At 39.0% G+C, this 25,925-nt stretch overlaps 2 protein-coding genes and 1 long non-coding RNA gene across 3 annotated transcripts; 2 read left to right on the plus strand and 1 right to left on the minus strand.

The window, feature by feature from the left end:
* The first annotated feature begins 405 nt into the window (after window positions 1-405).
* On the plus strand, window positions 406-891 carry LOC120113179. The gene has a single exon (XM_039133993.1). It carries the CDS (start codon window positions 406-408, stop codon window positions 889-891), a length of 486 nt encoding a protein of 161 aa, XP_038989921.1.
* A 16,243-nt stretch (window positions 892-17,134) lies between these two features.
* On the minus strand, window positions 17,135-18,160 carry LOC120113092. Its single transcript, XR_005514941.1, has 2 exons — window positions 17,900-18,160; window positions 17,135-17,580 (listed from the first exon to the last, which is right to left on the minus strand). It is a non-coding gene; the product is annotated as an uncharacterized LOC120113092 (long non-coding RNA).
* A 2,403-nt stretch (window positions 18,161-20,563) lies between these two features.
* On the plus strand, window positions 20,564-21,562 carry LOC103700410. The gene has a single exon (XM_008782357.2). The coding sequence runs from the start codon at window positions 20,564-20,566 to the stop codon at window positions 21,560-21,562; it is 999 nt and encodes a 332-aa protein (XP_008780579.2).
* The last annotated feature ends 4,363 nt before the right edge of the window (window positions 21,563-25,925 follow it).

A 25,925-nucleotide genomic window follows, 5' to 3' on the forward strand; every position in this document is an offset into this window, starting at 1 on the left:
AACGGTGTCTAAGAAAAGCTTGTCAAAAAGGCATACGTGCCTAAGAAAGGCTGGTACTTAAGTGAGCCTAGTGCTCCACCACCGATCTGGAGCTGATCTGGCTGTTATTCTTTGGATTTTTCCAACTAGATATATAAAGTTCATTAAATGTCATACTTATGCATTAGTTTTATCGTAAAGGGGTAAATCATATAAAGTTAATTTTGATTTACTAACTAAATTGCTAATATGGGTTAGTGATTTAGATAAGGTTTTAGCGTAATTATAGCATGCATATTCATAGTAAGCATATATTTTGCAGCTTTGTTTTCGACAGTTTTTTCACAATTTACATCATGCATCCCAATACTTAATGGTTCAAATTTTTCGGAATGGAAAGAAAGACTGACATTTACTTTAGGGTGCATGGATATTGATCTGGCACTTCGTGAGGACATGCCACCTGTCCCCACAGAAGAAATTACGCCAGAGGAGAAAAAGTTGTATGAGAGGTGGGAGCGGTCAAACCGCTTAAGTCTTTTACTCATACAAAATCATATCTCCAGAAAGATAAGGGGTTCAATTTCTGATTGCAAAACTGCAAAAGAATTCTTAACAGCAGTAGAAGAGCAATTTGTGAGTTCAAAGAAAGCCCTAGCCAGCACCTTAATATCAAAGTTTGCTTCCTTAAAGTATAATGATAATGGTGGCATACGCGAGCACATTATGGAATTACGTGACATTGTTGCCCAATTAAAATCATTGGAAGTAGACATGTCAGAGACTTTTCTTGTACACTTTGTTCTTAATTCTCTGCCTATGGCATATGCACTATTTAAGATCTCATACAACACACACACAGAAAAATGGACTATGAATCAACTTCTAGCCATGTGTGTTGATGAGGAGTAGAGAATAAAACAAGAGAGGCAAGAGAGTGTTTATCTCACCTCTCATAAGGGAAAAGGACATAAAGAGGTCGGCGGTACCAATCATCATATACCTGTTAAGAAGAAGAAAATGAAAGTGTCAGCCAAAGTGACTGACAAAAGGCAAATAAACTGCTTCTTCTGTAGGAAACATGGACATTTGAAAAAGGACTGCACCAAGTACAAGAAATGGCTCGAAAAGAAAGGTACTTCTCTTTCCTTAGTGTGTTATGAATCAAATTTTATTGATGTACCTCATAACACATGGTATTGACTCTGGTGCTACTATCCATATATGTAAAACTTTGCAGGGATTATTGAACAAAAGAATTCCAACGGAAAGTGAGCGAAGCATCATAATGGGAAATAAGATGCGTTCACATGTGGAAGCTGTTGGAACGTTCAAATTGACCTTAAAGACTGGCCATATTTTGTACCTAGAAAATACCTTCTATGTACCTGGATTTTCAAGAAACTTGATATCTGTTTCTAAACTTACTTCCTTTGGATATACCGTTTCATTTGGACGGTCTTTTGTAAACCTTTCCTTGAATAATGTTATTGTTGGTAATTGCTTGTTAGAGGATGGTTTATTCAAATTAGACCTTGATACATCCTTTGAGCTATCCCTTTTATCCCTGCAAAATAAAGAACATTATGGATTAAAACGTAGCATGATAAACGAAAATTCATCAATGTTATGGCACCGAAGATTAGGTCATATCTCCATAAAAAGAATCAAGAGATTAGCAAATGATGAAATTTTACCAACTCTTGACTATGGTGATTTTGAAACTTGTTTAGACTGCATCAAGGGAAAGCAGACTAACAAGTTTAAGAAAGGTGCCACAAGAAGCACAAATTTATTGGATCTCATACATACAGATAGATATATGTGGGCCTTTTTCGACCCCATGTTTTACTGGTCATAAGTATTTTATCACCTTTATTGATGATTACTCATGCTATGGGTATCTCTACTTGTTGTATGATAAGGCTGAGGCATTAAATGCCTTTAAACTTTTCAAAATAGAAGTAGAGTTACAACTTGATAAAAAGATTAAAGTTGTGAGATCAGATAGAGGTGGTAAATACTACGGTAGGTATACTGAAACTGGACAACATTTAGGTCCATTTGCTCGATTTCTTCAAGAGCAAGGTATAGTTGCACAATACACTATGCCTGGTACTCCTGATCAAAATGGAGTTGCGGAAAGAAGAAACCGAATATTAATGGAGATGGTAAGAAGTATGATTAGTCACTCAACTCTTCCAATTTCTCTGTGGGCTGATGCCTTAAAAACCGCTGCGTATATTCTAAACAGGGTTCCTACTAAAGATGTCTCAAAAACACCCTATGAAGTTTGGATATGTAGGAGTGTACAACCCACAAGAGAAAAAGTTGAATTTTAGAACCATTAGTTGTTATTTTATTGGTTATCCAGAAAAGTCCAAGGGATACAGGTTTTACTGTCTTAATCATACTTTGAGGATTGTGGAGACAAAAAATGCTAGATTTCTTGAAAATGACCAAATCAGTGGAAGTATAAAACCTCAAGAAATTAATTTTGAGAAAAAGCAAACTCCGTATGGTGTGTAAGATTCAAATAAGCAGCCAATGATTCATCTACCTATCATTGATAATGATTTAGAGGAGGATGAGTCTACTATTAATGTTCCACTTGAATCTGTGCCAATTATCACTGAGAATGTTGCTCCTCCACCTATAGAACCAGTGGATCAAGAAGCAACTTTAAGAAGGTCATCAAGGGTAAGGAGATCTCCAATCCCACCAGATTATATAGTATACCTTCAAGAAAGCGATTATGACATAGGGAATATAGATGATCCAATAAATTTCTCACAAGCCATAAATTCAGTAAATTCCTCCAAATGGCTAGATGCTATGAAAGATGAGATAGATTCTATGGCTAAAAACAATGTTTGGAATCTAGTTGAACTACCTCCTGGAGCTACTGCAGTACGCTGCAAATGGGTTTTTAAAACCAAAAGAGACTCCAAGGGCAAGGTAGAGCGACATAAGGCCAGACTTGTTGCCAAAGAATTTACTCAAAAGGAGGGTATTGATTATCATGAGACCTTTTCTCCAGTTTCAAAGAAGGACTCTTTAAGAATAATTATGGCTTTGGTGGCTCATTTTGACTTAGAGCTGCACCAAATGGATGTGAGAACTGCATTTCTTAATGGAGATTTAGAGGAAGAAGTTTACATGAAACAACCTGAAGGTTTTGTTTCAGAAGGTCAGAGTCAAAAAGTTTGCAAGCTAAATAAGTCTATATATGGACTCAAGCAATCATCCCGACAGTGGTATCTTAAGTTCAATAACGTCATTCCTACATTTGGCTTTGTAGAAAACGTTGTTGATAGATGTATCTATCTTAAGATTAGTGGGAGTCGATTTATTTTTCTAGTCCTATATGTAGATAGCATTTTGCTTGCTAGTAGTGATTTGGCATTGCTTAGGGAGACTAAGCAATTTCTCTCCAGTAATTTTGATATGAAGGATATGGGTGAAGCCTCATATGTCATCAGCATTGAGGTTCATAGAGATAGATCTAAGGGAAAAGTTTGTCTATCTCAAAAAGCCTACATTAAGAAAATGTTGGAGAGATTTGGTATGGAAAATTCCAAACCAAGCCCAGTGCCTATTACTAAAGGTGAAAAGTTGAGCCAATCACAATCTCCGAGGAATGAAATTGAAAGGGAGCATATGAAAGCATTTCCATATGCTTCACTAATTGGGACTTTAATGTATGCTCAAGTCTGTACCAGACCTGATATAGCATATGTTGTGGGATTACTGGAGAGATTTCAAGCTAATCCAGGAATGGAACATTGGAGAGCTGCAAAGAAAGTATTGAGATATCTTCAAGGAACTCAAGATCATATGCTCACATACAACAAATCCGATCTTTTGGAGATAGTTGGATACTCAGACTCAGACTTTGCGGGATGTCCAGATAGTAGAAAATCAACATCAGGTTATATCTTTCTACTAGCTGGTGGTGCAGTCTCGTGGAAGAGTTCGAAGCAAAAGATGACAGCTGCTTCAACAATGGAAGCTGAGTTATTAGCATGCTATGATGCAGTTACACAGGCTATTTGGTTGAGAAACTTTATCGCAGGCCTACAGATCGTGGACACTATTTCAAGGCCCATAAAATTATATTGTGATAATTTAGCCGCAGTTTCCTCAATAAAGAATAACAAGATATCCAATGGAAATAAGCACATGGAGGTGAAATATCTTGTTATAAAGAAAAAATGTGATGACCATAAAGTTTCAGTTCAGTACATCAATACTGTGCTTATGTTGGCAGATCCTTTGACCAAAGCAATAGCTTCGGGATTGCATAAGGAGCATGTTGGTCAAATGGGCATTTTCTGTAAAAATTAATTGATGTATTATTATGCACATTTTAGATGGTTGTAAATCACATTTATTGTATTTTCTGCTTAAATGAATTCATATGGTTTATGCATACTATGGTAGCAGAAATTGTGACCAAAGAATGGATTTTATGAGAAGTTCATTCATAAGGATTTGGTTATGATGGTTTCGTAATATAGTGATCATGGAAGGTTATACGCCAATCAAATATATGTTATTTCCGCCATGGTTCGTATTATTATTCTCAAAGTAGTCAAACATAAAGTTTGCCCAAAATTGATATCAGAATAGAAATAACACGCGTATAAAGATTATAAAATTCAAGTACTAAAGATATTTCACTTGTCAATATGATCCAAGTGGGAGAATGTTGGGATCCCGTCAAGTTGTGGCCCACATTGACAAATGGCGTCAATATGGTCCAAGTGGGAGAATGTTGGATCCCGTTTCAATTAAACCCTGATCCCGTTTAATATGAACCCACATTTGACAAGTGTCCCTTGGATTTCGTAAATTCTGATAAACTTAAGGGCATTAAGGTAATTCCATCTTAGTGAAGAGTTGCCTTGATGGGGGGTGACTCTTCACGGGTGTAACTAATCACGGCGTTTGGTCCCTGGAGAGGGCTATAAATAGCCTGTCAGACCCCTTCTCTAATACACGCATTAAGAGCTCTCTCTCCAGAAGGTCTCTCGCTAATTTCTATTCAGAGCACAGCAAATCTCGGTTGATCACGGCTGCACCCGCATCTCAGAATTTAATTCAAGATGGATTTGGCGAACCAAGGTATGATTTATGGTTTATCATGATTAATCATTCCATCAAGTGCTAGTTTGCCTCTTGATGTTTTTTTTAAAACTAATTTTGCTCTGAATGATTCTTGAAAAATGAGAATATATGGTTGTAGCTACTGAGAACTAGCCCGTCTTAGGCACCGTGATGAAAGGTGCGACAACGCTAGAGAGCTTGGGCTGTCGATTGCTTCGATCGAGATCGGAAAGGGTGTGCTGCGTACGACTGCTACCAGGGTCCACATTGGGTGGCCGCACTCTGACCTGAAATAGCACAAACTAAGAATTCCTTTGGTTGGAGCATATCCGACGGGGGACCCTCCGATGCCTAAGTCAGAATGTTGCTCGGAAAATAGAAGGAGGTTCTCTCATAGTTTGTTAGGGCGTCACTTGCACTTACCTCCAGGGTTTCTCTCTTTTTTTGATTGTAAGGGTGAAGGAGCTTACATACCACCAAAGAATTAGAGCATGTGGGCCGACCAGAAATGATTGGCCTAGGTACAGCCTGCACATCAGGCGTGAAGATCTCGCACGCGAATGACGTCCTGTCTGTCACATCGGGAGGATTTCGGTGATCATTGGGGCCTCCATCTAGGATGCGAACAACTGTGGAGCGACCATGATATGTGAATTCGACCGAGTGGCATCGAGCCCGCCAAGTGGCCGCTCTTGATCAACCATGTGTTGACATCGTGGTGAACCCTGATTGGTTGGTCCTTCTGATAAGCTGTGGCCGACCTGAATGCGCATCAATAGGCTTTTCTAGGACCATCTAGAGGAAAGAAAGCATTTTCATTTTCATTTTCATTTTTGGTTTAATTAGTCCTCAATAATTCTTGAAGTTTTTGTTGTACGACTTGAAGAATAAAATAAAAATTATTAGATGGAAAAATAAGCCATCAAATCTAACTTGACATGCAGTCTAATTCTTCTGAAACAATTTGATTCTTTGAGCACTACCTTTGTACCTCCATGTCAATCTTTGAACTTCTCATTTGGATAAATAAAGTGAATGATAATTATAAAAAGCATTCTCCTATAAAGGTTAAAGCATTGAGTCTAGCTTCTCATGCTTGGGCTAATTAGAAAAACATGTTGTAAATATGAACAAAAGAATTAAGACCTAGAAGCGGTGAATATTGGAAAAGGTGATCCAACGGTAGATTCGTGAGAAGAAAGATGAATCCTCTTCCATGCGAAAGATACGACCCGTTCCCTCACCTTGTCAAAAGAGAGAGAGAGAGAGAACTCCAAGTCTTTTAGGTTAGCTTGGGATCAATTAGTGGCTGTGGTTTTGTGGTGTATTTGGAGAAAAATAGATGGACATATATCTTTCTTAATCAAAATGATCGACAGGAAGGCTATGAGAATGTTTTGATAATCTTTGGAGAAGGATTATAATCTACAATATTATAGCTAAGCTTTTCCAAATTTGGTTTGCTTATTCTTTCTTAACCTCTTCTCCAAGAAGTTCTTGTATTCTTTCATCTTTCACTAGTAAAATACACAAGTTGTCCACCTTCCATTTCAAAAGAAAGTAGTATCAAGATCTGACACAAGGTGTAATCACTTATAATTTTGTGTGATCACTCAAATATAGCTCAAACCTAATTGTAGATTCAAATAAGAATCTATGTTAACTTTATTCCTATTTCAAATGGTATATTTATCTCCAACATTTGCATGGAGACCAGTTAGTGTTCGAAATAAATTTTTTATCCCAGAAAATCCCTCTACGAAATTTAGAGAGGAACCTTGTTCCAGTGACATGAAATAATCTTATGCATTCTTGAAACATAGAACATGCACTAATTCATTTAGTTAATATTCTGGTCAACTCAGTCACATTGTGGACGGCCAATATTTTGTCCTAATTTAAAAATGTCTCCATGTTTGGATCAGTCTAAATATCTAATTAGGTTGCACCACGTGCATTCTTGTTATATTAGCCTTGAATCAGATATCGAGAGTGACTTATGTCATAGTTCTATATTGACTAATAAAAAAGATACTATATAGATTTATTAAATTAGGCTGGATCCTTTAATTTCTTCTGAGGAGTCAACTGGAAGCTCTTATCACGAGATTAGGTTCCTGTCAGTCTTAGTTTTTGAGTTGACACTTGACTCATTTGCAGCGCTACAATTAGCGTGGCCTTCGATCAAACACGACAAGCATATATAGATTGTTATGTTCATCTTGTCAGCAACTTCCTTTAGGTTTTTCCGAGGCATCTACTTCTCGAGGGAAGTATAAAATATTAGCTATGCAGCTTATGGCATGTGAAGGAGCATCTCATAATGAAGTCAGCCATCAACTTACAGAGAACATGACAAGGCCCTTTCTTTGGTCAAGGATGCCTTGGTGTCGATTCCTATGCCCAAGGCAATTGAAGGGGACCACTGTAACACTCAAACTGGGGAGTCCATTAGAAAAGATGAGGCCGAGGAATTTATGCCAGATCATACACAATGAGAGTTTTGTTATACCTACTATTAGAAGACTAATTGAATTACTTAATCCGTATATCTGTGTGTTCTTTGAAACTAGATTGTCTGGTAGAAACATGTTGAGGGGGCTGGAAGACCTTCCAGCTAATTGATGTTTTCATGCTGTAGAGTCACAAGGGCTTAAGAGTGGTATTATTGCTATGTGGCAATAGGGTAATATAAAAATTGATTCTTTCAAAACTAGTTTACAACAAATTATTTTTGTTATTACAGAGCTAGATAAAAGACATGGATTTTGTTAGCTGTATATACGGATTTGGATTATCATGATAGACCCTTTCTATGGGCAGAAGCTTCTGCTATTGTCGATTAAGAACTGCTAACTTTAATTGTTGGAGACCCTAATTGTATTGATAGGCCTTTTGAGAAGATGGGTGGAAAGCTATTCATTGAGGAAATTGGTGTTAAGGAGTTCCGCTCGTTTATCTCCTCAAATAGTCTTTCTAACCTGGGTTATTCAGGTGTCCATTTTACCTGGTGCAATAATCACAATGACTAGGCGAGGGTGGGGGAGAGAAGTGATAGAGCCTTCGCTAGTGGTGACTGGATTCAGAGATTTTCGGATTATCAGATGCATCATTTACCCTGCATAGATTCTGATCATTATCCTATCCTTATTGAAACTGCAATTGAAATTACACGTAAATCTTATTTTAGATTTGAAAAGTTCAGGTTGTTTTACCCTCAATCGGGGGATATTGTGCAAAGCGTCCGGAAGACTCTTGTTAGAGGGGATACTATAATTAGAAGAATGGAGCTTACAAAAAGGAGATTGTGTTCATGGAATAGAATTATTGTTGGAAACACTTTTAGAAGATTATAGGAAGTTGAAAAAGTGATTATGGATCTTCAGGAGAAAGAATGTAATGAAAGAGGCCTTGCTAATAAGGATTGGCTATTCTTCAATCAAACCTTGCTCAGCATCATTCTCTTGTGTTAGCAAGAAACTATGTGGAGAGAAAAATCGAGAGTTAAATGGTTTATGGAGGGTGACAGGAATACAAATTTTTTTCATCAAGCCACCATACTTAGAAGGAAAAGGAATGGTATTCAGCTCTTAAAGGATAGTAAGAGAAATAATTTAGAAGATGCGGATGCAATTCAGAATGAATTATTTACCTTCTTTAGGAGCAGATGGAGCTTGGAGGAGGAGGAGTTTGATCCACTTATTGTTCTAGCACCCAATATCACCTTTTTTGAGTCTGACAGGGAGAGCTGTTTCAGATGCGGAGATTGTAGCTATAATACAATCTATGGCGGATGATAAAGCTCCTCGTCTAGATAGCTTTTCACCATTCTTCTTCAAGTACTGTTGGCTAATCATCCATACAAATGTGTGTCTTGCAGTGAAAGAAATTTTTATTTTATGTTCTATGCTAGTATCATGGAAGCATACTTTCATCACTCTAATACCTAAGAGGATAGATGCATTGCTTTTATCTCATTACATCCTATCACTTTATATACTATATTATATAAATTATTTCTAGGTGATGGGGAATATAATGCAAAATGTGCTAACCCACTAATGAATCTAGAGCAGGGTGCATTTATTAAGGGTAGAAGTATTTTTGATAATATTTTAATGGCCCAGGAGATTATGTATGATTTACAGCATGCCCCAATTAGTTGCACCTACATGGAGATCAAAATAGGTATGGATCAAGCGTATGATAAAGTCCAATAGGACCTTCTATTTTTGGATTCGGGATTGTGTTGTATTGCCATTATTTGCTATCTTGATTAATGGCATACCTTTTGTTTCTTTTCATTCTTCTATCCGTGTGCAACAAGGTTGTTCTTTATCATCCTACTTATTTATTATCTATGTAGATGCACTATCTAGGATGTTAAAAGGTTGCGATAAAAATTTATTCATTGTCTATGTATTAGCCTAGCCATTTGATGGTGAAAGTTTCACATTTTCTATTTGTAGATAATTGCATCTTGTTTTCTAGGGCTATCCTATCTAATGCGAGGATTTTATCTACTATTCTACATAATTAATGTATAGTTTCAAGTCAGAGAATAAATTTGAAGAAATCTATAGTAAAATTTAGCCCAAAGGTAAATACTCTTACTATGCAACACATAAAGAATCTCTTGCACATCAGGGTCTGAGGGCACATGGCAATATTTGGAAGTTCTTTGGGAAGTAGTTATCAACAATTGATTAGAGGGGTGGAAGTGGAGGGTGTTGTCTATGATGGGTAGAGTTACCCTTATAAAGTTAGTACTTTTTGCTCTTCCTAATTATTTAATATCTGTTAAGAATATGCTTCACAACTGCAAATCCACGTGTTTAGTTTTCTAAATTTAGTTTCTTGTCAATAACAGATGTTTGTTTTTCAGTCAATGAGTTCTAGTCTCTAGGATATTGTTAGCGCATCATAAGTCATGGTTTGTTACCGTAAATCTTGTGATCCACTCTCTTTTCAGTTTTACTTTTGCACTATAAATGTAATGCACTGGTGGTGAATAAAAATCTCTTTTGCTGCATCGTATCAGCTTTTTCATTTACTTTTTCTATTTCAAATTCAGATTTCACATACCTCTGTTTCTCTGTCTTTTCCTTCTCAAAAAAACAACAATTTGGTATCAGAGCAGCTATTTCTTACGGGACCTGTGAGCAACCATGGAAGTTGAAACAAGTTTCTCAAATTTCTCTCAAGCTGCTCCTCCAGTTTTCGACGGAGAAAACTTCCAGCTCTGGGCTGTTAGAATGGAAACTTATTTGGAGGCTTTAGATCTATGGGAAGCTGTCGAAGAAGATTATGAAGTCGCTCCGCTGCCGAACAACCCGACGGTCGCTCAGATTAAAAGCCACAAAGAGAAGAAAACCAGAAAATCGAAGGCCAAAGCAGTGTTATTTGCTGGTGTCTCAACAACAATTTTTACGAGGATCATGACTCTCAAATCAGCAAAAGAAATTTGGGAGTATCTGAAGAAGGAATACGCAGGTGATGAACGGATACGAGGTATGCAAGTGCTTAATCTAATAAGGGGATTTGAGCTGCAAAAGATGAAAGATGCTGAGACAATCAAAGAATACTCAGACCGATTGCTTGGCATTGCCAACAAGGTGAGGCTTCTTGGCACTAAATTTGATGATTCAAGAATTGTAGAAAAAATTCTTGTTACAGTGCCTGAAAAATATGAAGCCTCAATAACCACCTTGGAAAATACTAAAGATCTGTCCAAGATTACCTTGGCAGAACTGTTGAATGCTTTGCAGGCTCAAGAGCAACGGAGGCTTATGAGACAAGATTCTACTGTTGAAGGAGCCTTGTCAGTTAAACACCAGCATGTCCAGAGAAACAATAAAAAGAAGAAACAAGTCTCAAGTCCTGGGAACAGTTCAAGCAACCACACTCAAAGCAAAGGTGGAAGCTCAAAGGGAAACTACCCTCCTTGCAAACATTGTGGTAAAATGGGTCATCCTCCATTCAAGTGTTGGAAGAGGCCTGATGCAAAGTGTAGCAAATGCAATCAGCTTGGACATGAAGCTGTGATTTGCAAAAGCAAATTTCAGAAAAAGGAAGAAGATGCTCAAGTAGCTGATCAAGAAGAAGAAGATCAGATGTTTGTGGCCACTTGTTTCTCTACAAAGGTCTCCTCAGAATGTTGGTTAATTGACAGTGGTTGTACAAACCATATGACGTTTGACAGAACTCTTTTTAAGGAGTTAAAGCCTACCGCAATGACGAAAGTCAGGATAGGAAATGGTGGTTATATTGCAGCAAAAGGAAGAGGAACCATTGCAATAACAACCAGCTCAGGTACAAAAACAATTTCAGATGTTCTTTATGTACCTGATATTGATCAAAATTTGCTGAGTGTTGGCCAGTTAATAGAAAAAGGATTTAAGGTGTCCTTTGAAAACTTGTATTGTCGTATCTATGATGCTGCTGCAAAGGAGATCTTGCATGTTAAAATGAGAGGTAAAAGCTTCTCATTTGATCCAACGGAGGAGGAGCACACAGCTTATTCCACCAATATCAACATCACCGAAGTCTGGCACAAAAGGCTTGGGCATTGTCATCTTCAACGAATGCTAAAGATGAAGAAAGATGAAGTGATAAGAGGTCTACCAACTCTGGTTGATCACTTGCCAAATTGTCATGCTTGTCAATTTGGAAAACAAAGTAGGAAACCATTTCCTAAATCATCCTGGAGAGCATCACAGAAGCTGCAACTAGTTCATACAGATGTGGGAGGACCTCAAAAAACACCATCACTTCAAGGAAGCCGGTATTACATTCTTTTCATTGATGATTTTACAAGAATGTGTTGGATTTTTTTCCTAAAGTTCAAGTCTGAAGTGGCTGGAGTATTCTGGAAGTTCAAGAAGATGGTGGAAAATCAAAGTTGCTGCAAAATTCAGATTTTAAGGTCTGATAATGGAAAGGAGTACACCTCAGCAGAATTTAATTTGTTTTGCGATGAAGCTGGCATTGAACATCAGCGCACTGCTCCTTACACTCCACAGCAAAATGGAGTTAGTGAAAGAAAGAATAGATACGTCATGGAGATGGCCAGATGCATGCTACATGAGAAGGATTTGCCAAAAAGTTTCTGGGCAGAGGCAGCCAACACAGCAGTATTCCTGCAAAATCGGCTTCCAAGTGTAGCCGTTGAAGACAAAACTCCATTTGAAGCTTGGTATGGGTATATACCTTCATTAAGCTTTCTTAAAGTATTTGGTTGTTTGTGTTTTGTCCATATTCCACAGGTCAAGAGGGACAAACTTGACAAAAAAGCAATTCCAGGCATCTTTGTGGGCTATAGCACAGTTTCTAAAGCCTACAAAGTATATCACCCTCAAATAGAAAAAATGGTGATTACTAGAGATATTCACTTCAATGAGGATGAGCAATGGAACTGGGAAAATTCGCAAGGAACAAGCAGACCTTCACAAAAATTTATAAGCAATTCTCTTGAAGAGGAGACAACGGAGCAGTGGCAAAATGAATTGGAAGATGATCCTCCAGTTAGAGGAACAAGACCACTTTCAGACATTTATCAAAGATGTAATGTGGCATTATGCGAACCTGCTAGCCATGAAGAAGCTCTTAAAGATCCAAAGTGGAAGAAAGCTATGGAGGAGGAGATGTCAATGATTCACAAGAATAAAACTTGGGAATTAGTCCACAAACCAGAAGGCAGAAAAATCATTGGAGTAAAATGGGTGTACCGAACAAAGCTAAATGCTGATAACTCCATCAACAAACACAAAGCAAGGATTGTTGTTAAGGGGTATGCTCAAATTTTTGGTGTTGATTATTCTGAAACTTTTGCTCCAGTTGCTAGATTAGACACAATCAGATTGTTGTTAGCTTTAGCAGCACAAAAAGGCTGGAAAGTGTTTCAGCTAGATGTCAAATCAGCTTTTCTAAATGGTGTTTTGCAAGAAGAAATATATGTGGAGCAGCCAGAAGGATTTGTGGTGCAAGGTGAAGAGGATAAGGTCTATTTTCTTAAAAAGGCCCTTTATGGCTTAAAGCAAGCCCCAAAAGCCTGGTACAGCAGGATAGATGAACATTTGCTAAACTTAGGCTTCACAAGAAGCTTATCTGAAGCTACTCTTTATGTTAAACAAAAGGGTAGTTATGTTCTCATTGTGTCCCTTTATGTTGATGACCTTTTGGTAACAGGAGATAATGTACAAATGGTTGAAGAGTTTAAACAAGAGATGATGCAGGTTTTTGAGATGACAGACCTTGGCCTTATGACTTACTTTCTTGGAATGGAGGTCCAACAAAGCCAAAATGAAGTATTTATCTGTCAGAAGAAGTATGCAAAGGAAATTTTGAAGAAATTTCAGATGGAGGAGTGCAAAGCAACAAACACGCCAATGGGTCAAAAAGAGAAGCTGAGCAAAGAAGATGGTGCTGATAAAGTTGATGAAGGCTATTATAGAAGCTTGATTGGTTGCTTAATGTATCTTACAGCAACAAGACCTGATATTTTATTTGTTGTAAGTCTCTTATCTCGATTTATGCATTGTGCTAGTGAAGTGCATTTAAGAGCAGCAAAAAGAGTATTAAGGTTTATCAAGGGTACTGTTGATTGTGGTGTTAAGTTTCAGAAGTGTCAAAACTTCAAGATGTGTGGATTTTCAGATAGTGATTGGGCTGGTTCTGTAGATGACATGAAAAGTACTTCAGGATACTGTTTCAGCCTAGGCTCAGGTGTTTTCTCATGGTGTTCAAAGAAACAAGAGATTGTAGCACAATCCACTGCAGAGGCAGAGTTTATTGCAGCAAGTGCAGCAACAAACCAAGCTTTATGGCTAAAGAAAATACTATCTGATCTACACATGGAGCAAAATGATAGTACTCAGATTTTTGTTGATAATCAAGCAACAATTGCAATTTCTCGAAATCCAGTATTTCATGGGAAAACAAAACACTTCAACATCAAGCTTTACTTCTTAAGGGAGGTGCAGCAATCTGGAGAAGTAAATTTAGTTTACTGCAAGTCTGAAGATCAGCTGGCAGATTTGTTCACAAAGCCACTTCCAGTTTGCAAGTTTGAGTTACTAAGGAAGAGAATTGGAATTTGCAGTGCCTAAAGCAAGGAGGAGTGTTAAGAATATGCTTCACAACTGCAAATCCACGTGTTTAGTTTTCTAAATTTAGTTTCTTGTCAATAACAGATGTTTGTTTTTCAGTCAATGAGTTCTAGTCTCTAGGATATTGTTAGCGCATCATAAGTCATGGTTTGTTACCGTAAATCTTGTGATCCACTCTCTTTTCAGTTTTACTTTTGCACTATAAATGTAATGCACTGGTGGTGAATAAAAATCTCTTTTGCTGCATCGTATCAGCTTTTTCATTTACTTTTTCTATTTCAAATTCAGATTTCACATACCTCTGTTTCTCTGTCTTTTCCTTCTCAAAAAAACAACAATATCAAATACTATTATTCCAAAAGGAGTTCTTTCCATGTTGGAGAGTATTATTAGAAATTTTCTATGGAAATCTCATGAAGGTGTGACTTTTTATGATTATGTGCATTAACCTGTTCGGGATGGTTGTTTAGGTATTTCCTCTTTGGTTACTAGAAATGAAGCTCTTATGGCCAAACATGCAGCTAGGTATTTTTTGACGTAGGATGGTTTTTGGAGATCTTTTATGAGGACGAAATAAGCTTGTGGTCATTGGTATCTTATTCGACCTGTACTCATAATGCCTCTCTGACATGGAAGAAGATTTGTTCCAATGATCCAATTATGTACTCTATCATTAAATGGTATGTAGGAGATGTTGTATCTATTAATGTGCTTTAGGATACCTAATTGTCATCTTTGCCTCTAGCATGGTGGCCGGCTTTTGTTGTTACTTCGGCACTGAAGGATATTATGGTTAAAGATCTGATAATCCCTAATAAAAAGGAAATGGAAACACTAGCTTATTGCTAACATTTCTCAAAGGAGTTATTAAATAGAATTATGTCGATCCCTAAACCAATTGGAGATAGTGGCAGCAGACTAGGTTGGGGTCCATTTTCTGGTCTAAGCGCCAAAATATCTCATTTCTATCGTTTCTTTCTTTTTAAACCCGGCCAATTGGGAACATTGCTTGGATATGGAAGCTAGAAGTTTGTCCCCGAATCTCGCTGTTTACATTGCTCAGATGTTGACTAGATATAAAACTTATGTGCCTTTTCATCTTTATTAGTGGAGGACTTTATGCAGAGGGATGTTTCAATAATGATAAGAAGGGGGAAGCAATTCTGGCTTGATACATTGCACATCATATTTGGTTGGTAAGAAATGAGCACATCTTTCACAGTATGCAACAAAGTGCTAGATTTATTCTTCCAAAAGTCTCCACTCAAGCTCATAATTGTCTTCAGACAATAGTTGTTGAAAGATCTTTGATTGCAGGAGCAATCTGTGATTCTCCTTTTGCATTCTGCATTTTCCAGAATAATTTGTTTCTCTTAAGCCACCACCCCTGTATTTTCTCAAAATTAATTTTGATAATAGTGTACTGGAGAAAGATGACTTAAGTAGAGCAGGTTTTGCTATCTGAAGCGGTAGTGGTTCTTTTATAGCTGTAGGTGGTCTTATGACTTTTGATATTATGGTGCCGATGGCTGAGCTGAGCGCAGCATGGAAGGATCTCAATTATTTTGTATATACCTTATGAGCTTTACAGATTCATTTAGAGGGTGGCCCTATGATAGCTATTAGATGTCTTTTTGATCCAACTCATTTTAAGCATAGGCGTCAGCCTATTTTACAGGATTACTAGAGACTATTGCAATCATTATAATCTTTTGAGATCTTGCATATTTTTAGGGAAGTAAACATTATTGCTAATTGGATGGCAACATATGCGGTAAATTATACATGATATACTTTGTGGGCATCCGTGATTGATTTTCCTCTCCAGTTTTATAATATTTTATTTGCTAACTCTCATGGATAGATTTTTCTCACTTAATTTAAATCATCCAATTTACCCAAAAACAAAAAACAAAGGGTTGGACAGAATGAGACATGGAACGTGGAGGACACTTGAATGAAAAGTCGAACCAAGACAATAATTTTGTTGCCCGCAAACAAAACCATCACATAAAACGAATTAGAAAGGCTTGGACCAACATTCATATGGTTAAAGAAGTCAATAAGATACATCCTTCATTGATGTACAAAGACCTTGGAGTCTTGAAGATAACCTTCGTGTCATCTTAACCCAACTAGCACGCCATGTGAAACAAAACGTCAAGATCATGTCCCTTGGCAAAGCGATCCATAAGAGATGAGATATTATGATTTAATGCTGCAATCCAAAAGATAAAAATTAAACTATATGATAAAGATTTTGAAATAGAAGAGCATGATTCAGATCTTTTTGGACCTTGAAAAAGTTTAAACATCATGGGACATATTGAGTGCCTTCTTTTTTTTCTTGAGAGTAAGAGCACCATCAAGTTTTTTGTAAAATATTAAAAATTATTCATGAAGAAACACTTCATTAAATTCAAAGGACTAGTTGCATTAGAATAGTGGGGACACCTCTTCTCAACAATTGTGACTCTCAAGGTGATAGAATTAAACCTGAATTGCAGCAATCTTAAAAATTTCTAAGGGGAGGAAAAAAAAATCAAAAGTAGAAATTCCTCCCACGGAGAGGGGAAACATTAGGTAATAGCACAATTGAAACGTAATGAAACAAAATTATAATTCAAGATATGTCACAGAAGCTACATGGATCTTCTTTACGTTATTGACATGCATAACTAATTAATTAATTAAGTACCACTATATATGTATCCAACAGGATTTGTATTTTATTGACCAATCATATAATTGTCATTTTGTGAATTATATAGATAAGCGAAATAATTAATGTTGTGATGCTTTTTATTATATATTTTCCAATAATGACTATTATAATTAATATTCTAGTATCAATTTTATTACTCACTGAAGATTTTATTATTAGAATTGTGATATTTTTCATGGTAGTTGAGTTTGTTTTATTTTTGCAGCATACAATGGTAAAGAATGGATTCCAAGATGTTTGATTTGATCTTAACTTTGAAGTATCCGCGGCAAATGCAACTACATATCTAATGATACAAACATTCATATTGTAATTATTGGGCCCAGACAGGCCAACTTGGATCGTAGTCGGTGGCCCATCTGGAGGTCCAACAGTGGGAGCTTCGGGAAGGAAGCTGTTGAGGCGGTTATAACCACTCAACAGTGGCCGTTCTCCCTCCCCCTACCTTCCGATGAGGTTATAAATGCCATGGCTCCTCTGTAAGATTCCATCGACCATCCTTCACTGCCTCTTACCCTCTTTCTCCTGCTACAAGGAATTGGATTGAGAGCGGCGGCGCCGGAGGAGGAGGCACCCCAGCTCGACATCGTCGCTCACAGCCCCTTCCTGGAGCTAGGTGAATCTTCTGATCACTCTATCCTTTCCATCTCATATTCCGACCTGTCCGGATAAATGATTAGAACAAAAAGAAAATTAGAGAAATAAAAAAAAAGAAAAAAAAAACGGGCGTCGGCCGGGGCGGCCGCGAACAGCGTCGGCCACAGGTCACGGTGGCCGCAGACCGTCGGCCGCGAGCACCACTTGCAGCTGCGGGCGCGGCCGCAAGGGCGGCCGGTGCCACTGACCGGCCGGAGAGCGCCACCGGCTGTGGGTCGGGCCTCTTCGGGTCCGATCTCCCCTCCACGGGAGAAGAAAGAAGGGGAGGAAGAAAAAGAAGAGAGGAAGAAGAAGAAAAATAAAATAAAATAGAAATACTTACCGGTGGTCGATCTGCGGGCGCCGACCTCCGCCGCGGGTCGTCGGCCGTGGGATGCGGGACGCCGATGCGGCCACGGGCACGACCGCAGGCACAGCTGCGGGCACGACCGTGGGCGCCGCAGGCCGGGCGCCGGACGCCGTCGGCCCTTGCTCGTCCCTCCCGAGCCTCCTTGCCTCGTGGGAGGAGAGGACAAGAAGAGGGGGAGGAGATCGCGGTGGAAATGGAAGAAGAAAGGGAGAAGCTTCGGGAAGAGTGGAGAAGAAAGAAAAGAAAAAAAAATAAAAAATGGCTGTGGGCCGAAATGGGCCTGATTCCGAAATGGGCCTGATTCTGGAGTGGGCTTCAAATAAACTTGGCTTTAGAAGCCTGAGGCTGGGCTGGGCCCTGATTCAAGCCTAATGTTCTTAAAACTAAAACTAACTGGGCTTGAAGAGCTCAAATTTTAATATAGGGACTAAATTGAATATAGTTTGAGACTAGGCTCCCTTTTAAATTAATTAGAACTGATAAGGATTAATTATAAATTAACTAATTGTGTTTCTGGGCCTGAATACAAATGGGCCCAGTAATTGAATCAGGCCACGGGCCTGATCCAGAAACCAATTAAACTTTGGGCCTGAATGCAAATGGGCCCTGACCTGAACCAGAGAGCAATTGGGTCAAACCCGAACCAGAAGGTGAACCAGACCTGAATCAGGAATTTAATCAAATCCGAACCAGGAAGTAGATTAGACCAGAACCAGAAATTGAATTGGGCCATGGGCCTGAACCAGAAATTAAATTGGGCTATGGACCCGAAAATGAAATTGAGTCCTATGGATGGGTTGTAAATGACTTTAAGATTATAAATAAATAGAAATTAAATATGTCAGTGACATGTAATTTAATGATCTTGCTAGGTATTGAAGAATTGGCATTTGATGGGCAAATTAATGTAAGTAACATGTCTTAATCTTATTATGGATCATGTATCACGTTTTATATGGTGAAAAAGTATTATTTATAGAATTGGAATTGTGTATATGAATTGTGGAAAATATAAGTAACCCGGATATAATCTTATGTTTTATCAAATACTTGTGACTATTTGATTATAAAATTGTATATGATTATTTATATTTTCACAAAATTAGGATCCAACATGTGTTAGCAAATGATTGCATGATTTTGGATAAATAGCATCCATAATGATTATTATATTATTTACACATTATTATGATGAGGTGAAAGATGCATGGAAAGAAAAATAAAGTTTTCAGCATGATCATGAATTTTATTCAGCATGATGCCATTACTCACTTTCCAATGTACCGATGAGAAAAGATTTATGAAAAGTATGATATGTTTTTAAGAACTCTCAGATCGCTATGTACGGCCCTCGCCAGCGGGTTATAGTAGCTTGGTTTAGACCCTGCCAACGGGGAACAATAGTTGGCAAAGATTATGGCCCTCGCCAGCGGGTTACAGTAGCTCGGCATACGGCCCTCGCCAGCGGGTTATAGTAGCTTGGTTTAGACCCTGCCAACGGGGAACAATAGTTGGCAAAGATTATGGCCCTCGCCAGCGGGTTACAGTAGCTCGGTTTACGGCCCTCGCCAGCGGGTTATAGTAGCTTGGCTTAGACCCTGCCAACGAGAAATAATAGTTGGTAAAGATTATGGCCCTGTCACAGGTAATAATAGTGACCATAGCTGCACTATCATCTGAGAGCACGAATTTCAAAATATAAATAATGATAAGTACGGATTTCAAAGCATGAATAATGATGAGTACGGATTTCAAAGCATGAATAATGATGAGTACGATTTCAAAGCATGAATAATGATGAGCACGGATTTCAAAGCATGAATAATGATGAGCACGGATTTCAAAGCATGAATAATGATGAGCACGGATTTCAAAGCATGAATAATGATGAGCACGGATTTCAAAGCATGAATAATGATGAGCACGGATTTCAAAGCATGAATAATGATGAGCACGGATTTCAAAGCATGGGATAATGACAAAAGTTTTATGATGCATAGCCATGTTTATGAAGTTGTATAAATGGACATGCATAGTTTATATGACTGGTTTGTTATATGAAATGCTTACTTTGTTACAACTGTTAGTTTCTTATATTAATGCACTAGTATGAGAAAATATTATGATTGATCAGATAAGATTATGCATGGTTACTTATTGAGCTTTATAGCTCATACCCATTTATTTATGTTCTTACAGATGAATAGGAGATGCTAGGAACGAGGAGCGTGACATGCTTCAGGGTTATGGGGAAAAGAAAATGACACATTAAATGTTGCTATTTTTAGATGCTTTGTAATCAATCTTTTATTGATGAAACATTTGATAACATTCAAGAAGGAAATTGTTCATAATTGATTTAAAGTTTTAAAGTGGTTGCGTGTTATTGTGGGCAAGGGTTCGCAATAGCACGGCCGTGTCATGAACCAAATTCGGGGCGTGACATCAAGTGGTATCAGAGCAATAGGTTTAACCATGATTTAAAACTTTAAAATTAATCATGGGAATGGGTAGCTAAGTTAGCTTTCACATAATTAGAATCACAGTAAGAACAATAACAATATTTTAATAATATATATATATATATATATAGTGATGAAATGAATAATGATTAATACTATATTTTGATAGGTAACAATGAGTGATAGCGAGAATGAACTACTGGCTAACTATAAAAGAAAAGGAGTGAAAGCATCATCCCAAGAAGCTACCAACATGCCAGCTGGGCCAACTCCAAACACCATAGCCACTCAGGCAGATCTTGCTGGTGTATGCCAAGTGGTGGCACAACTTCTTCAGCAGCAGCAGCAGACGCAGCTCACCTTCCAACCTGTATCGTCCACAGATACCTATTATGAGAAGTTTCGGAGGCTGCATCCTCCAATGTTTGAGGGAGGGGCTGATTACTTGGCTGCTGAGACCTGGATTCGGGAGATAGAGGAGATGTTTGATGCCCTACAATTTTCCGAGGAGGTCAAGGTCAACTTGGCGGTTCCTATGCTCAGAGGAAACACCAAGTTCTGGTGGATAGCTATGAAGGCTGCTGTTCAAGGAAATGGTAAACAATTGACATGGGAGGAATTCAAAGGTAAATTCTACAATCAGTACTTCCCTCAGTCAATGAGATTGGTGAAGCAAAATGAATTTTTGGCCCTGAAACAAACTGAGAGTATGACAGTATTGGAATATGCTAGCAAGTTCAATGAATTGGGCAGGTTTTGTCCTCAGTTTATGGAGGAAGAGATAAGTAAAGCTAATAGGTTTGAACAGGGTTTGAGATATAGGATCAGATCCAGATTGGCCGTTCTGATTTTCACAAGTTACCAAGATGTATTGGAAAGGTCTCTAAAATTAGAAGCTGAATTGAAGAGATCGGAAAAAGAAAGGGGTGACCAGAAGAGACCCAAGATGACGGAAAGTCTGAGTGACAGGCCACAAAACCCTGAAAGTAATACAAATAAGAAGAAGAGGTTTGAGGCATGTACCTACTGTGGCAAGACTCATGGGGGGGCTTGTTTTAAGAAGATGGGAGTCTGCTTCATTTGTGGTCAACATGGACATTTCGCACGGGACTGTCCAAATAAAAAGAAGAATGATTCGGAATCTACTAAATCGGAAGCTCAGCTTTTGCATTGATTCAGTAGAATGCTGGTACAAACGACCAAATAGTGACAAATATCATCCTAGATAATGCCATGAAGGCCAGGTGTCAATTAATTGTAAATCTTCCGACACCTTTTGTATCTTTTAGGTATCTAACTCTTTATAATGCACATTATAAGAATTGAACCAGTTTTTATGTGATGTCGTCTCCCTTAAGAAAGCTTTCTTATAGATGTTATGTTTAAGAATTTTATCACTTCAACGAGTAAGTTGAAGTTAATACAAATTGAGATTGAGTTGTTAAGCCTTATAAATGTCGGGCTCGATCAAATTTGCGCAGCAGAAGCCTGTTGGAAAGTTAGATAAAAGATTAAATATCTTCATTTGTTTAGGAATTAAGATATGAAAAAATTTCGAGGACGAAATTTCTTTTAAGGAGGGAAGAATGTAATTATTGGGCTCAGACGGGCCAACTTGGATCGTAGTCGGTGGCCCATTTGGAGGTCCAACAGTGGGAGCTTCGGGAAGGAAGCTGTTGAGGCGGTTATAACCACTCAACAGTGGCCGTTCTCCCTCCCCCTACCTTCCGATGAGGCTATAAATGCCATGGCTCCTCCGTAAGATTCCATCGACCATCCTTCACTGCCTCTTACCCTCTTTCTCCTGCTACAAGGAATTGGATTGAGAGCGGCGGCGCCGGAGGAGGAGGCACCCCAGCTCGACATCGTCGCTCATAGCCCCTTCCCGGAGCTAGGTGAATCTTCTGATCACTCTATCCTTTCCATCTCATATTCCGACCTGTCCGGATAAATGATTAGAATAAAAAGAAAAGTAGAGAAATAAAAAAAAAGAAAAAAAAACGGGTGTCGGCCGGGGCGGCCGCGAACAGCGTCGGCCACAGGTCACGGTGGCCGCAGACCGTCGGCCGCGAGCACCACTTGCAGCTGCGGGCGCGGCCGCAAGGGCGGCCGGTGCCACTGACCGGCCGGAGAGCGCCACCGGCTGTGGGTCGGGCCTCTTCGGGTCCGATCTCCCCTCCACGGGAGAAGAAAGAAGGGGACGAAGAAAAAGAAGAAGAGAGGAAGAAGAAGAAAAATAAAATAAAATAGAAATACTTACCGGTGGTCGATCCGCGGGTGCCGACCTCCGCCGCGGGTCGTCGGCCATGGGATGCGGGACGCCGATGCGGCCACGGGCACGACCGCAGGCATAGCTGCGGGCGCGACCGTGGGCGCCGCAGGCCGGGCGCCGGACGCCGTCGGCCGTTGCTCGTCCCTCCCGAGCCTCCTTGCCTCGTGGGAGGAGAGGACAAGAAGAGGGGGAGGAGATCGCGGTGGAAATGGAAGAAGAAAGGGAGAAGCTTCGGAAAGAGTGGAGAAGAAAGAAAAGAAAAGAAAAAAAAAATAAAAAATGGTAGTGTGCCGAAATGGGCCTGATTCCGAAATGGGCCTGATTCCGGAGTGGGCTTCAAATAAACTTGGCTTTAGAAGCCTGAAGCCGGGCTGGGCCCTGATTCAAGCCTAGTGTTCTTAAAACTAAAACTAACTGGGCTTGAAGAGCTCAAATTTTAAAATAGGGACTAAATTGAATATAGTTTGAGACTAGGCTCCCTTTTAAATTAATTAGAACTGATAAGGATTAATTATAAATTAACTAATTGTGTTTCTGGGCCTGAATACAAATGGCCCAGTAATTGAATCAGGCCACGGGCCTGATCCAGAAACCAATTAAACTTTAGGCCTGAATGCAAATGGGCCCTAACCTGAACCAGAGAGCAATTGGGTCAAACCCGAACCAGAAGGTGAACCAGACCTCAGGAATTTAATCAAATCCGACCTAGGAAGTAGATTAGACCAGAACCAGAAATTGAATTGGGCCATGGGCCTGAACCAGAAATTAAATTGGGCTATGGACCCGAAAATAAAATTGAGTCCTATGGATGGGTTGTAAATGACTTTAAGATTATAAATAAATAGAAATTAAATATGTCAGTGACATGTAATTTAATGATCTTGCTAGGTATTGAAGAATTGGCATTTGATGGGCAAATTAATGTAAGTAACATGTCTTAATCTTATTATGGATCATGTATCACGTTTTATATGGTGAAAAAGTATTATTTATAGAATTGGAATTGTGTATATGAATTGTGGAAAATATAAGTAATCCGGATATAATCTTATGTTTTATCAAATACTTGTGACTATTTGATTATGAAATTGTATATGATTATTTATATTTTCACAAAATTAGGATCCAACATGTGTTAGAAAATGATTGCATGATTTTGGATATATAGCATCCATAATGATTATTATATTATTTACACATTATTATGATGAGGTAGAAAGATGCATGGAAAGAAAAATAAAGTTTTCAGCATGATCATGAATTTTATTCAGCATGATGCCATTACTCACTTTCCAATGTACCAATGAGAAAAGATTTATGAAAAGCATGATATGTTTTTAAGAACTCTCAGATCGCTATGTACGGCCCTCGCCAGCGGGTTATAGTAGCTTGGTTTAGACCCTGCCAACGGGGAACAATAGTTGGCAAAGATTATGGCCCTCGCCAGCGGGTTACAGTAGCTCGGCATACGGCCCTCGCCAGCGGGTTACAGTAGCTCGGCATACGGCCCTCGCCAGCGGGTTATAGTAGCTTGGTTTAGACCCTGCCAATGGGGAACAATAGTTGGCAAAGATTATGGCCCTCGCCAGTGGGTTACAGTAGCTCGGCATACGGCCCTCGCCAGCGGGTTATAGTAGCTTGGCTTAGACCCTGCCAACGGGAAATAATAGTTGGTAAAGATTATGGCCCTGTCACGTGTAATAATAGTGACCATAGCTGCACTATCATCTGAGAGCACGAATTTCAAAATATGAATAATGATAAGTACGGATTTCAAAGCATGAATAATGATGAGTACGGATTTCAAAGCATGAATAATGATGAGTATGGATTTCAAAGCATGAATAATAATGAGCACGAATTTCAAAGCATGAATAATGATGAGCACGGATTTCAAAGCATGAATAATGATGAGCACGGATTTCAAAGCATGAATAATGATGAGCACGGATTTCAAAGCATGGGATAATGACAAAAGTTTTATGATGCATAGCCATGTTTATGAAGTTGTATAAATGGACATGCATAGTTTATATGACTGGTTTGTTATATGAAATGCTTACTTTGTTACAACTGTTAGTTTCTTATATTAATGCACTAGTATGAGAAAATATTATGATTGATCAGATAAGATTATGCATGGTTACTTATTGAGCTTTATAGCTCATACCCATTTATTTATGTTCTTACAGATGAATAGGAGATGCTAGGAACGAGGAGCGTGACATGCTTCAGGGTTATGGGGAAAAGAAAATGACACATTAAATGTTGCTATTTTTAGATGCTTTGTAATCAATCTTTTATTGATGAAACATTTGATAACATTCAAGAAAGAAATTGTTCATAATTGATTTAAAGTTTTAAAGTGGTTGCGTGTTATTGTGGGCAAGGGTTCGCAATAGCACGGCCGTGTCATGAACGAAATTCGGGGCGTGACACATATCATCTTTACATTCCCATGATATGATGGCAATCTACCACTATGAAAGCTAATCATGATCATCATAACAAGGTTGCAAAAATTCCCCTCCAATGTGGCATGTAGAGATGGGCACTGGGCCGGGCCGCCCACGGCCCGGCACGGCACGGCACGAAGCGGGCCGTGCCTGGCACGGCCCGCCAGCTACAGTGCCGGGCCGTGCCTGGCACGGCCCCTTTGATAGGGCCGTGCTGGGCTAGAGGTTCCTGGCCAGCGGGCCGTGCCAGGCACGGCCCGCTTCGGGCCTGGGCCGGCACGACCCGGTCTAGGCCCGCGGGCCAAGCACGGCACGGCCCGCGGGCCAGCACGGCACGGCCCATAAGGGCCTGGGCCGGGCTGGCACGCGAGCCTGGCACGGTCCGGGCCTGGGCCCGGCTCGGCCCGATAAATTTTTTTTAATAAATTAATAAATATTGAACACTAAGAAATCTTGATTTATGAATATAAAGCCACCTTAATGGTGGGGGGTTTGGCATAGACCCCTACCAGTTTATTAATTTAAATCAAAATGGTACATGAAGGGAGGTTTGGACCTTGGTCTGACCTCTAGATTCTAGAATACAATAAGAAACTAAGAAAGGGCCGAGGTTTGGACCTTGGTCTGACCTCCAGAATACAATAAAAATGTACAATTATAAAAAATTAAGAAATCTTACTAATCATCAGTGATTCAGTGAATCAGTATTCACTCTTCAGTCTTCAGTCTTCAGTCTTCAGTCTTCAGTCTTCAGTAGTGTTTGTATCATCATCATCAGAGGATGTTGTATTATGTCCACCTTTATCTTG

This window comes from Phoenix dactylifera, chromosome 14 (assembly GCF_009389715.1).
Source record: "Phoenix dactylifera cultivar Barhee BC4 chromosome 14, palm_55x_up_171113_PBpolish2nd_filt_p, whole genome shotgun sequence".
Taxonomy (NCBI): domain Eukaryota; kingdom Viridiplantae; phylum Streptophyta; class Magnoliopsida; order Arecales; family Arecaceae; genus Phoenix; species Phoenix dactylifera.